At 36.3% G+C, this 13,649-nt stretch overlaps 1 protein-coding gene across 8 annotated transcripts in view; it reads right to left on the bottom strand.

Annotated features, from left to right (window-relative positions):
- CARMIL1 (capping protein regulator and myosin 1 linker 1) overlaps positions 1-13,649 on the bottom strand; it is a 183,478-nt gene that overhangs the window by 79,027 nt on the left and 90,802 nt on the right. For all 8 annotated transcript variants that reach the window (XM_072034847.1, XM_072034848.1, XM_038174389.2 and 5 more), the window contains 5 exons: positions 10,850-10,944; positions 6,284-6,370; positions 2,800-2,903; positions 705-782; positions 537-613 (listed from right to left, as the gene is read on the bottom strand). In XM_072034847.1, coding sequence (XP_071890948.1) covers positions 537-613; positions 705-782; positions 2,800-2,903; positions 6,284-6,370; positions 10,850-10,944 — 441 coding nt within the window. The remainder of the gene's footprint in view (positions 1-536; positions 614-704; positions 783-2,799; positions 2,904-6,283; positions 6,371-10,849; positions 10,945-13,649) is intronic.

Genomic DNA, 13,649 nt, shown 5'->3' with positions numbered 1-13,649 from the left:
GCTGTCACCTCCAATATGGACTCAAGCCATTGATTTGAAGAAAAAGGGAAGTTAATGTTACTATGTCCTATTATGCAAGTACTCTGCAAAGTCAGTGTTCAGTCTCAAAGACTTTCAGAGGTACTTCCTCTCCAAAATAAGAATGAAGAAGGAAGGAAAAAAATATCATTTTTAACCGTCACCAGATCATGAAAAATAAGTACGTTAAAAAAAAAAACAAACTTAAAGAGGAGTCAAGACAGACTTCAAAGCCTGATATTATGACAAAAGATGTATATAGATGTTCTGCTGCATCAGGATCACAAAAAAAAAAAAAAAAAAAAAAACGTATTAGACAAGGTAGCTTATTTTACAGCTGTCTAACAAAAAAGTGGAAAGTGAAAAAAAATCTTTTGCTTGGAATAAGTAATACCTCTTTTGTATATGCCATTTATAAAGTCTTATGTTTCATCTTAAAAAGAAAGGTGCAGCTCAAAGCCAAGCAATTATAAAGCAAAATTTTGCAGAAGTTGAGAGAAATGACATTTAAACTGTACCTGTGAGAAAAAAGCGTCCTAGAGAGGCTAAGGACAGCTAGATGCTGAAGACATCCACGAAGGAGGGCTCCACACACCTGGTTTAAAATAAGGAAGATGCACTTTTCTAAGGACAGAAGGTGGGCAATGTTTCCTTGGTTTTTGAATCTCCACAAAAAACAGCCTTACCATATCTAGAGCACACTCCGTGTTGGATAAATCCAGATGGACAAGGGCATTTGGTTGGGCCAAAAAATTGTACAGGCTCTACAATTAATGGAGAAAAAAAAATAATCAACGTTACTTCTGATATTATGACACAGATTACTGTATCACTACTTCTCAAATACATTTTAGGCTTTTCTTATAAAATTGCACTACAAGAGTTGTGTCTGAAACTTCTTTTCACCCAATCAATACAACCTGTTTTACTTTTGAAGGCTATAATTTTTTAGGAAGAACAGGAAAAAAACAGTGTCCAGACCACATCTGCCAAACAGTGATCTTAATGTACTTAATGTGAGTTACCTTGCAATACGCTTTCACAGGAAATGATATTTAATTTAGTTATAAATACCTTGGAATGTCACTCAGATTGCCATTATATTTCAGAGAAGCTAGTTGGTTTGAAAGTTTACGCTAGACTTTTTAAGCATGAGGGAAGCAACTAAATTGCGTCTAAAGACTATGGTTAATTCTTTATATCAGCTGTGCATTAGAAGTTTAAGGCAAAATACAGAATAAGTAACCTAATAATACACTTAATATCAATGAATTAACTACATAAACTATGTCATGAAAACGTTAGTGTACATAAAAGTTCTTACTATACGCTGCTTTATTGTATTTATTTGTTAGTTTCTCAGAACAATACAGAATGGAAAAAGGTATGACCTAATTCACAGAAACATGGAACACTCAACTCCACATGACATCCAGACAGAGAATGCTCAACATTTCAAAAATAGATTCATCTTTCTAAAATTAGGTCATTTAGCCCATATACCTAACCATGCAAGAAAGGTCCCTAGTCTAAAAATCCCTGTGCTTCGCTAGGGTTTATTTTAAATGCAAATAACAGGATTTCTTTGCTCCTGTTTGAAAACTGCTCCACAGATTAAAAGATCTCAGTATTAAGAATCTTATTCTTTGAATCAACTTTCTCTCTCTCTGACAGACTAAGAAAAGATGCATTGTATTTATATTCCTTAAAATATTGTAGGTAAACATCTGATATCTTTAGCCATTCCCTATAAAAGTTGTGCATGTTCTTCTCTCTTTGAGAATAATTCACTGTGTGTCATTTAACTACGTGCCACCTTTTAAATCCTCTTGTCCTGCTGAAACTTTCATCTCATGTCTGAAAAGACTAGTTCTTTGAATGTGTTGATGAATCTGAAACTAGTAAGATTTGCGAAAAAAAAAAAGTCACACAAAAGTCATAGGCAGATAAAGTCTAAGGACTTTAAATGATCAGATTGGGTGCCTCCAGTGTTGCATATTTTAGATGCTTCACACTTAAAGAACTCAAAAACTGACAGTTACATTCACACAACTGTTGATGTAAGAGAGAAATATGGATGTCAAAAATATGACTATCACATATCAAAAAAATATGTGATAGTCAAAAAACAAATATATACAAATTGAGAACTCAAGTGCTCTCTCTTTTTTCTTTTTTTTAAACAGAAAATAGAGCTGCACCTTAATGGCAACTGAACTAAGCAACGGAATTCCAGAAATAATTAAGTTTGTTCAAAAAATGAGTTTCAATAGCATGTATCAAGGAGATGCACAGATTTATTTATACAGACAAAAATAGTCAAAATGAAAAATGAATCAAGTCTTTCCAAGTCAAAATAATTCAATTAATTTTAAACTTCCAATAAAAAAAATTGTATTACACGTCACTAGAAAGAAGATGAGTCTTTTTAATAGAACTCAGAGAGCATGCTAAGTTGACTGAAACAAGCAACTCACCTGCAGTTTTCTCATTTATCAGTAAAAGCCAAGAACTAAAAGCATGAATGGATTATATGGATCTGTTTAGTTGTGTGGGGCAACTAAACAGTGGATATGTGGATCAGTGGATCTGTGGATCTGTTTACTTGTGTTAAGCTTCTCAGTATATACTGAAAAACAGAGATCAAAATATTTTTTTCTATCCCTAATAAAACTGTACTAAAATAAAGGCAAAAGAGAATCTAAATAAAATGGTTTTGCCCTTCTAATAATAAATTAAAACATCCTTTCATTAATTCCCAAATAAAAAGCACATGCTTACTGAGAGATCATCCCCACGGAGAGCGTTCCCTGAGAGGTCGAGATAGACGAGCGTGCTCGCTATCAGCGAGTTGGCACTCAGTGACTGGGAAAGGCTATTCACCCCTGAAAAACAAAACAAAACAAAACAAAACAAAACAAACAAAAGAACCAACTCAGTATCCAGTTTCTCCAATGCCATATCCTGCAAGAGCACAGTTTCAGTGAACACAGTCATACATAAATGTTTAATGACCTCCTGTTGCCACCACTATCCTGCAGCAGAGGAGGACAGATCACCTGGGAGATACAAGACTTTTCTTTGTCACAGAAGATCTGTTTTTGCCTGGGCCACGTTTCATCAGCTGCTCTGGAAACTGAGTGCTCTCTGTGCCTCTGATAAAACAGGGCACAGTGTGTTACAGGTCCTAGATCCACAGAATAAATATTTTTGCCATGTCTGCAGTGGCTTTAACAGTGCAACTGTATCTTGGAACAGGTTTTTAAAAGAGAATTTACAGCATAATGGTAAGGCAATGTCCTCTCTCAAAAAATAACATTTAGATAAAAGTATCTGTGGAAGCCCAAGTGCATTAACAATTATAATTTGCCAGAACTTCAAAAGCGACTGACAAGACCTAGAAGTTAAAAATATTTCAATTATGTATTTGCCTGTAATTTCAGAAAAACAGTTAGCTAATTAAAATATCAAGAGATGCATTAAGACTCACTTCCTGTTGAGGAAAAATACATGTTTTTCACATTAAAATTAAAAAGCTCACATTGGGAACAAAACAGTCAGGGCTCTCTTTCCCCCAAGTCCTCCAACTTTTCCAAATACAAATTAGGATGTGGCTATTTCCAGCAAATCTAACTTTCATCTGAGAGCTCTGCAGCTTATTACCAAGTTCTTAATTTATTGTAGAAGCTCACTGCCTTTCAAGTGCTACATGTGTGTATTTCTTATATAAGTATCACTGTCTCCTTTAGCAAACAAATTTATTTTCTCATAAGTACCAGAACAATGAAGCAGGCACGTGTTTTGATCTACAACACATTAAAGTGCAACTTCTCAAAGTTCCTGATCAGTAAAGGTGGACTGGCATTCAGTAGATGGAGCATATCCACTCTTCACTTAAAAACTATTATGAAATGGATTTACCAGCATGTGGGGGAAGCAGCTAGCAAGTCACTGGAAACCAAAATAAATCCCCAGTCAGTGCTCTAGTTTTCCAAGCTTCCAAATATTAAGAAATACTCCCGTGTTAGTAGCGTGGCTGTTAGTTTCAGGAGATTTTTGATATTGAAAAGAACTGCAGCACAATGCCATCTTTGCCAAGTCTTGAAACTTTTCTTTTCAGTGTGTTTTTTTCTTTTTTCTTAACATTGCATTGCTGAGTCTGTACCCTATCCCTAAAGGTAAACAGCAAATGAAAACTTTTTGAAACTTTTAAAGATCTTAAAGGTCTATTTAACTTCTAGAGCATTTATAATCAACAAGTTGAAATTAATGTAATATATTATGAACAGTTCAGCATATACTATTGAAATACAATTCTGAGAATTTAGGAATTGTCACTGACTGGGGACGAAGAACAGCTATAAAACAATCCATACTGTTTATGCTTGTTTCATGTTTAAAAAGAGCCAACTGCCCAAAATCAGCCACATCTTTGAAGGCTTAGTCCAAATGATGTGAATGAGGGATTTTTTAATTAGCCTTTGGCTCAGGTTCAGAAAATCCAGCCCTGTCTTTGAATGAGTAAATACTAAAAAAATACTAAAATTTTCCATTTAACCAGAACCTTCAGATCAATAAACTTTTGTTTGAATTTCACCTACCTCATTCTATACTTTGACAGTAATCTCACTTTCATTTGCAGACAATCTATCATGCTCTTTTACTGCTCTCAGGAGGCTCAGAGTGTTAATAGCTCTTAGGAACCTTGAGATACAATATTTGAAGAAAGATCAGCTGGGAAGTTACCATCTGAACTTCCCTTCTCCATCTTAGAAACCTATCTTGAAATAAGGTCAAAACCAGTGAGGAATTGTACAGAATTTCTGAAATTAAAAAGCTAAAAATAATAAGAAAAAAATGATGGTGGTGTGGGCATCTCTCTGGAGGTGAAAACATGCTGTAAAAATAATCCATGTACCCTAGAGTCTACTGAATCCAAGGTCAGTAAAGAACCTCCCTAAACAATGTCACTGTTTCCTCTACAGCCAGGCTTCCCCCAGACAAAAAAAGCAAACCAACAAAACACCTCAGTATTGGGAGTTCAAAAGTAGCCTTCCAAGTTACAAACCAATTCAGTACCATCTTCTTAAGGTGAAGGAAAACTGGCTAAGATAGGCAGCTTTGCAGACAAGCAAAGAGGTGAAACTGAGATTTTTCATGTTCTTCTATAACAATTCCAATTTTAAGACTTCACCTATACTTTTTACTGGAATTTTGAGGAGCTCCCATGGAGCAATAGTGACCTGTTGCACTCTGGAGAACAGATAGATAGTTATGGGTTAGGATGGCCTATGCAGCCTGGACTAGGATTCTTATAAGGTCAGCAGCAGAGAAGCTGGAATATATTTGCAGCTTTTGTTTAAAGATTGTTTTTGAAAAGATCATTAAAAATCTTCCAAATTATTTTTATAACATCAAAATTCATTTTTACTGACAAGAATTTTGTTGATTAGCTTCATCAAGCATGCATTTGCTCTTTAGAGGGTTCTCTTGACTCAACAGTCAAAAGCACTTTCTGAAATCATTCAGATCACAAGAAGAAGAAAACAGACTGAATGAACATACCAGAAATGCATGACTATCTGTCAAATTCACAACCATCTACTCTCAAGAGTACATGCAAGGTTAGTCAAGATTCTTAATCAGTTGCATGTCACCAAAAAAAATGGAACTAGCATAGAATAAAAAAAAAAAAAAAAACACAAGAGTTGAATAAATTCTTTTTAACGAAAATGATGAGTGAATAAATTCACTTTAAAAATATATGTATATTTCAACTACTATATCAAGTCAGAGACATGCAAATTACAAAGCAAAAGTCTCTAGTCAGAGCAAATCACTTATCAGGCACTGTCAAAACACTTGATTTCATGAAGTAGTCAAATGAAGCAATCACACAAAAAACATTTGAGTAGTTTTCCGAATGCTATTTGGAAAATTCCCTGCACATTTTTGCTTCAAACATTTTCTGAAGCATAAAAGAAACGGACAATGTATTCCAATTCTAAATTAAAGCTTTCTTTACTATACAGGTTCAAGCTCGTATCTAGGGCAAGTAGTTTATTTCCCAAAGCACTGGATGGGTTAAAGGTCTGCACCCACAGCTCAGCAACCTGGAATGGTAAAAAAGCAGCTGCACTGTTTAGAATACACATATATAAAGTAATCCATTCTGTAATTGACTTAATCTTGTAACAAAAGGTATTATTAAGATGAAAGTCTGAAACTTTTACAACAGAAAAACAAGCATATTTGTAAAGCATACCTTTAGGTGACAAGGAGGTTTTAGATAAATTTAAATGTTTCAGTCCCTTTGGAAGTTTGGCAAACTGGATGCTTAAAGATGATACACCTGTTGGGAATAAAGAGAAAGCAGAATTTTTCAGGATGTTTTCAGTTCAACCATGTGATCTCAGATTTTCCCGGCCCTTCCAAGAGCAGCCAGCAATTACACTGGTATCAAATTCAGAGCAGGGCAAACTCTGTTAGAGGAGGAACTGTACTCACTGTGGAACTCAAAATTATAATTTTTATGATCATAAAACTTTGAAACGACTGATTTTGTCAGGATCACTTCTTTGCTAACTACTGAACACACAGCGAACTTTGTTGTTGATTATCACTGACTCACTTCCAAGTAGTTTAGAACCTAAATAATAAACACACACTTTTGAGAAGGGGTCAAAGGCAAGATATACATGTCCAAAAGTTGGTACTCGGGAAAACTGGAAGCTTTATGGTTTGGCCCAAAAAAAAAGAAAAAAAGTTTCACATGAAACTTCAAAACCTTTTCTTTTAAAAGGAAGCAATATCAAGGCAAGAGAGACACATACATATTAGCTAATAGTGCCATCTTTTCCTCAACTAACCCTGTTCTTTGTTGAATAAAAGAGTAAGAGGTTGTTCAAAAACACAGACAAGTACCAGCCATCTGAAACAGTCCTGAGGAAGAGTATGCACTTCACATAAAAGAAACTATGATACAGGTGTAGTGGCTGAGGACTTTCCCTGAAAATCTGAAACCTCCACCAAGTTATAATGGCCACTTATCTCATTTCATTACAGCAGCCTGTAGCTTACCAGCCAGTACGCAGACTTGGAAACATTACAATTGTTTGGGATCAAAAACAGTAAAAATTCATTCAGATGCTGACTACTTCAGCATAAATCCAACATCTCTTTTCATGTCTTTTCATTAAAGCCCCTTTGCAGTGTATCCAAGTTCCACAGTCCATAAATATAATCCCCAGTTCAAGAAAAGACTGAAATTTGATTGAGAAAGCACATCCTAAATAACAATTGAATCACTTTATGAAATATTTATTATAGGATTAAATCAACATAGAAACTCAAGTCTTAACCTGAGTGTGAAATATAGTCCTCTATTGCAAATCACTTGGCAAGAAAAGGGGAAAGAGAAGCAAGTAAAGCCTTTTACTTGCTCCAAACACAATTAAATAAAAAAGCTGATACCACTCTCCACATAAGCAGACATTAAACAGGCTGGTGGTATGTCACATACACGTTTACTCTGCTTTTATCACCTTCTACTATCAATAACGAAAGAGAACATATATGTATTGCTGACGTGAGTTTTTTTGTTGCAGTGTTGTTTTTTTAACCTTCTACAAAAAGCATAGTGTACATGCTGGTCAGAGGTGCATCTTCTATGCAGCTTAAAAAAACATGCTGTATTTTATTTGTCTTGCCAAAACATTAGACTGATGACATCTTGACATCATTTACTGTAAAATACAACGTTAACCATGTCTTTAACTTTCTGCAAGAATGCATCAAGTCGTATTAACAGGATTTGCATTCCTAACTCCCCTACTTTGATAAATAAATAAATAAACAAATAAATCTATAGCTCCTCTGAAGGAGGATCAATCTATCTTAAGACAGACTCCGAATTTAAATTCTGTGATAGACTGTTCACTCTTGTTCAGCTGCTTTGGACACAATATATAGTTTCAAACTCAAGGTAGAGTTCTGCTGGCAAAAGAGGAGGAAAAGGAATACAAAGAGAATCACTAAAGACATCTTAAGTGTAATTTTTATTACAAAGCATTTTAGGTAAGAGGTGCAGCAAGTAATTTTTCCTCTCCATCTTTACGTTGAGCAAACAACCTACATATTTCTTATCACTCCAACAAAGCTGAAGAATTTTACCATCTTACCAGCACTGGGGGAGAAGTATCTGTTATGTTTTAAGATACAGGAATCAGGTGCAGAAAAGATAAACTCTGGTAACTCAGGCCCTAGGATGTTCTTGAAGCAACCCACTTGTGCTAACCTCCTAGCAGAGCTGAGCTCTAATAGCTAATAGCAGAAGTAGACTTCAACACATCTGACCACACAGATTTAGAAGTAGACTTCAACACATCTAACCACATAGATTGGGTTTTGAGTATTTCCAAATTTTAGCTTGTTTTTGTATTATTTTTCAGAAAATATGATCCTAGTAAAGTCAAAAGCAAAACTTCCATCACTTCAGCATGACTAGACTTTAAAGACAATATAAATAACAAACTTTCCAGGTTTTAGCCTCACAAAAACTGACAGTATTGTTAAGGGAAGCTAAACACAAATTAAGAGGCTGATCTTGGTGCAAAACCGTATCTTATAAACACTGCTTTATATTTCAAATGAAGCCAGGTCCTATGTCTGAGTTAAAAAGAACAGTCCTGCTATTGGAACACAGGCAGCTGCATTAATATTATAATATAATGTCTTTACTTTTTGGTATTCAATAGCATACAAACAGCTTAGTGGCTTGTGTTTGTTTTTTTCTTTGTCTAAGCAAGGGACAAGGATAGATTCTTCTCCATTATTCACACAGTTCGGCATTTTCTCACTGATAACTACAAAATAATCTGGTTGTACTCCTAGAGCCCGAAGAGATGACTTTTCCAGAGATATTTTCTAAAATCCATATGTTTACATAAATCTTCATTATGCAAGCTTTTACCTGTGAAATGATCGCTGCCCCTTCGGCTTAATAAAGTCAAATCTAATTTGCACTCCATGAATATCAGATCACAGGACATGAAAATCCTTCTTAAACTAGAAAACTGTAATATTTGCACATTGCAATTATAGTTAATTTCTTTTTAAGTACCTATATAACTTGGCTAATTCTCTAACTAAAAGGTCAAACTGTAATTGGATATGATAGAAGAGACTGAGATAATAATAAATTTCTACTAATTTCTCCAAGTATTACCTTCTGCATTTTTTTTTTAATCTTGTATGTGGCTACTCCAAATTTGCTTGAATAATAGCTTTATTGCAAAGAAAGTACCCACACTGATATGCTTTGAAAAATATCCTTGCATTGTAGAATAGCTACCGAATGTTTTCGTCATTTGTTTGGCTTCAAGATTTAAAACAAACAAAATGTCAAAAAAAAACAAGAAACAAACAAACAAAACAAAAAAAACCACCACCAAACCTAGTTCTTTTTAAAAGAAACCTTTCATAAAACACAACCTAAATACACTTCTTTCAAAGTAGAATCAACAATATGACAGCCTTTTTTCCAACTTGCAAGAGAAAACATTGAATAATGCAGTTAGGCCTGTAGCACACTGCAATAATAATGTGCTACAGCAAAGCATTGGCTTTCACATGATAGGGAGTTTTCAAGAACCAGGCAAGGGATAGTCAGAAGAGTTTAGCAATTCACGTGAACAATTTTAAATGAAAAACTACTCTGAATGTATTAAAAGCAAAAATACTTTCATAATTGTTTCTGGTGAAAAGGAGAAGAGATACAAAAGAGGGAGAGGAAAAATACCCTTTGCATCTCTTTTCCCCTCACCAAAATGAAGAAAAAGGAGACACACCTACAAAACTGTGTTAACAACATTCTGAGTCAGTCAGGTTGTAACCAAACGAAGATTTTTTTCCATTTTGAATCATGTCAGCCAAGAGACTGGAAAATTTTGTCAAAACAAACCAAATAACACAAGAAAAGGTTCACTGCATAAAATTCCTATTTTACTTCTGGCCCAACAGGAGCACACGCTAGTCTGATCCCAAGAACATGATGTGCTTGGAATGCATTAAGCGAAACAAATGGAAATCTCACGTGGGCAGCGCTGAAGGGTCAACGGCAGACTGAAAGAATGTAACCTTATTTTAAAAAATGCCCTGGGTGAAAAGAAAGTAGAAAAGGGAGGGGAATGATTTGACTTGATATGTACTGAAATCATGCCTAGCAGTGTCTAGTTGGAGAAAAGCTGGGCTATTCAGCTTGATTTTTCATCTTGCAGAGTCAACAGTATTCAGCTACATAAGGATGCCAGCTATGTAAGTACTACAGAACATCGCAAAGAATTGGCAACATTATGGACTAGAACAAAGCTGAAAAAGAACAGCTTCAATACCAGAAATAATTATGGAATTATGGCTAAAATAAAAATGCAAAACCATCAGGAAAATATAATCCAAGCAACAAAGTTGTCTCACGCTTCAGCTTTAAAGTGATTATATTGCCTTTAAAAATATACATGTAGAAACCATTTTATTTTCTCTCTAGCTCTAAACATTCACTGCATTCCATCTTCCTTTAAAAGAAACCTCAATGAAAGTGTAATGAAATCTAATGAAATCCACGGTTGGTTTAAGACATTTAAATACTTCTCCACAAGCTAATGGATATGTAATAAGCAAAAAGAATAGCAATTCTCAGTCATTTGTGAACAACAGATATTTACAATGGCATTACACACAGAACAATAACCTGTTATTCAGGCAAAGCTGAATGGAGCAGCAGTAATCCCCTTATTACGTTTGTAGAAAGAGCAAAACAGAAATGTTACAGTACCTCGGTCTTCAAGCGGATTGCTAGCAAGGTTGATTGTATGAAGTCCTGAGTTGGGATTGTGGGCTAGGGCACTGGCTAGTTTCTGTGCAAAATCTCTGGAAGAAAAGAATACAGACAGAGAAAGAGTTCTGTTATCTCCTCTGTCAACAGCACAATCAGAGGCTTAAGAGTGCCAAAGGACTAGCAGACAGAAGAAGCCAACTTACTCTACTGATCCTTCATAGTTTTAAACAATGCTTATCTGGCTAATTTGCTATCTTTCAAAGCAGATTATATTATTATTTGTTTATTCTCTAATATAAGAGACTGAAGGACACTCACTCAAAGCTCAAGCTACTTTTGATGAAGATCTGATGGTATAAAATAGGAATTTAACAGATTTCTGTCTCCTCCATGTCATGCATAGGTGGGACATATATGTTAACTTCCATACCATTATCTCCTACGCTCACAAAGCTAATCCTCCCCCCTCTGAGCTTGCAGCAACTCTACCAACAATGACTCAAAAAGATGGGCCTTGCAATGTATCAGAAAGTCAACAAAGCAAGGGTATTCTGATCTTGTAAAACAGCAGGAGCAGCTCTCTCAAAGAACAGCAGGACACTGAAACCACTCTTTGCTTGCTTCTTTTTACATTGAGAAGCATTGACCACATTGACCACAGACCCAGCAATGTATGTCGAGAGAGACTGATGATATGTCAAGTTGCATAAAGCCCCTAACAGCCAGGTCAAGTAGCACAGATAGCTTCAAACTTTTAACTAAGCGTCATAGGTAGCTGTAGAGCATGACCAAAATCCACTTCCACAAAATCCTGTTCCAAAAGTACTTGAGAAGCAAGGGAATGTTAACCCTCTCTGAGAGCATTCTGCTGTGGCTGGACTACCACTGTTCACAGTATTAAGTTCAAGGCTGGCTTGGTTTCTCTACGTGACAACACTGCCAGAATCTGGTGGAGACATATTCCACACTTTATGTCAGAAGGCTATTGGCTGTTTTCAGCTCTAAGCCAATTCCTCAAATCTGTCCTTGTACCTACAGGGAAGCAATCACGTATTAAGGGCCTAACCCTACCATGCAGTTTTGTTAATCTGAGACCATACTTTTAATGTTCTTATGCTTTATCTATGTTAGACATTGAGTTAAGAATCAAAAAACATCCCTTGAGCTTCCTTCACACAGCAATCTTCTCCCTCTTCCATGCTCTGGAAAACAGCAGAGATTGGACAGTAATAGCCTCATAGCTTTGGTCTCTCTGTTGTTGCAAGTTGTGCTCAGGTACAGAGATGTTCCAGGAAAGTTTAATTTCCTTTTGAAACCCCATTTCCTTAGAGGAACTCCTGAGGGCAGAACAGGTTCCAGTGCTGCAAATGCAGGATGATGAGCTGCCTTTAGGACAAGCATGTTCTTATCCTAAAATACAAGCAGCATGTAAACACAAACACTCAACAATAAATTCTGTACTTAAATCAGGAGATCTCAGACAGAAATTCCTCAAGATCTGTCTAGACAACATCTCTGAAACAGAAGCAGAAGGTGTGTGTGGGAAGAACTAATGTGATGTAAGGACATTCAGAGCCCACTCCGCAGGGGAAGATGAGCTGCAACACCTCTCTGAGGCCCTCCTTGCACCACTATGGGCACATCTGTTCCCTCTCTGTTGTAGCATCCATTCCCTGTGAAACAGGGCAGCGAGAGTCAGTGTGGATGGTGGTAGGGACAGCCTGCCTGCCAGCTTGCAGAGGAATTAAGCACAACAAACAGATGATTTTTATCAGCTCCTGCAAACAAGCCTTTCCAGACTGGAGAATCTTGTAGGTTCGTGCAAAAAAAAATCTGCTGGTTATTACATATTCCCCTATTCCTCTAAAGCAATTCATGAATATGGAACTCTTTTCAAGCTCATTTGTTCAAGTCACCCTGAACTACTCTCCTTTCACTGAAATCTGGATAATCACATCCCTAAGTTAGCATCCTAACAATTATCAAAACATTACTGTCCTCCTTATGCATTAAAGCCATCCAAAATACTCTAGACCACATTCTTTAAGTTTGCTAAAGAAATAGCAATGGGAATGATATTTTCAAGAACATCTAAACTGGCAGAAATATTATCATACCTGGGGGCTTCATCTGACAGCCCACTTTTCCCCAACAGCCAGTCCACACTTGCCTACTAGTCCTGTGTCCTTACTACTACTACTGCTGCTACTGTATGACAGCTTGCTATCCTATCAGCCAGAAGGATGAAAACTGTTTATGGATCCTTGTCCCACACCAAATCACAGACATGAATGCCTGGAGGTAGAAAAGAATGCAATCATCTTAAACTGACCCTGCCACCAGAGGAAACACACTCTTGCAGCTGCTCAGGTGTTTCTGAAAGCATTGATCTTGGTAGCTCTTTCTCAACACAGGCCTGGCAGTCTGTCACAGCTCATTAAAAATGGCTGGTTGGTGAGCTATGTGACGTGAAGAGGCCCAGTAACAATAGGATTTCCTCCTAGCGAGCAGATATGATAACTGGCAAAACTGACAAATGCATCCTTGACAAAAACAGACAGACAATGCTGATCAGAGCAGATACACACCAGGGCAAAATGCCAAACACTGTGTATGTAGATGGAGGCATGAAAACCAAAGTCACAGGTTGATTATCTGTCAAGTCCTGTTAAAACTGACACCAGCTCCAAGTTATAAGTCACTGTAGGCAGTGTGCAAATGTAAGTCAATATATCTTTTGATATTCATGATTAGCACTGCGTTTCATAGCACAAAGTGCAAGAAAAACAAGATTAAA

The sequence above is a fragment of the Anas platyrhynchos genome, chromosome 2 (genome assembly GCF_047663525.1).
Source record: "Anas platyrhynchos isolate ZD024472 breed Pekin duck chromosome 2, IASCAAS_PekinDuck_T2T, whole genome shotgun sequence".
NCBI lineage: Eukaryota > Metazoa > Chordata > Aves > Anseriformes > Anatidae > Anas > Anas platyrhynchos.
This window is presented reverse-complemented; position numbering and strand designations above follow the sequence as displayed.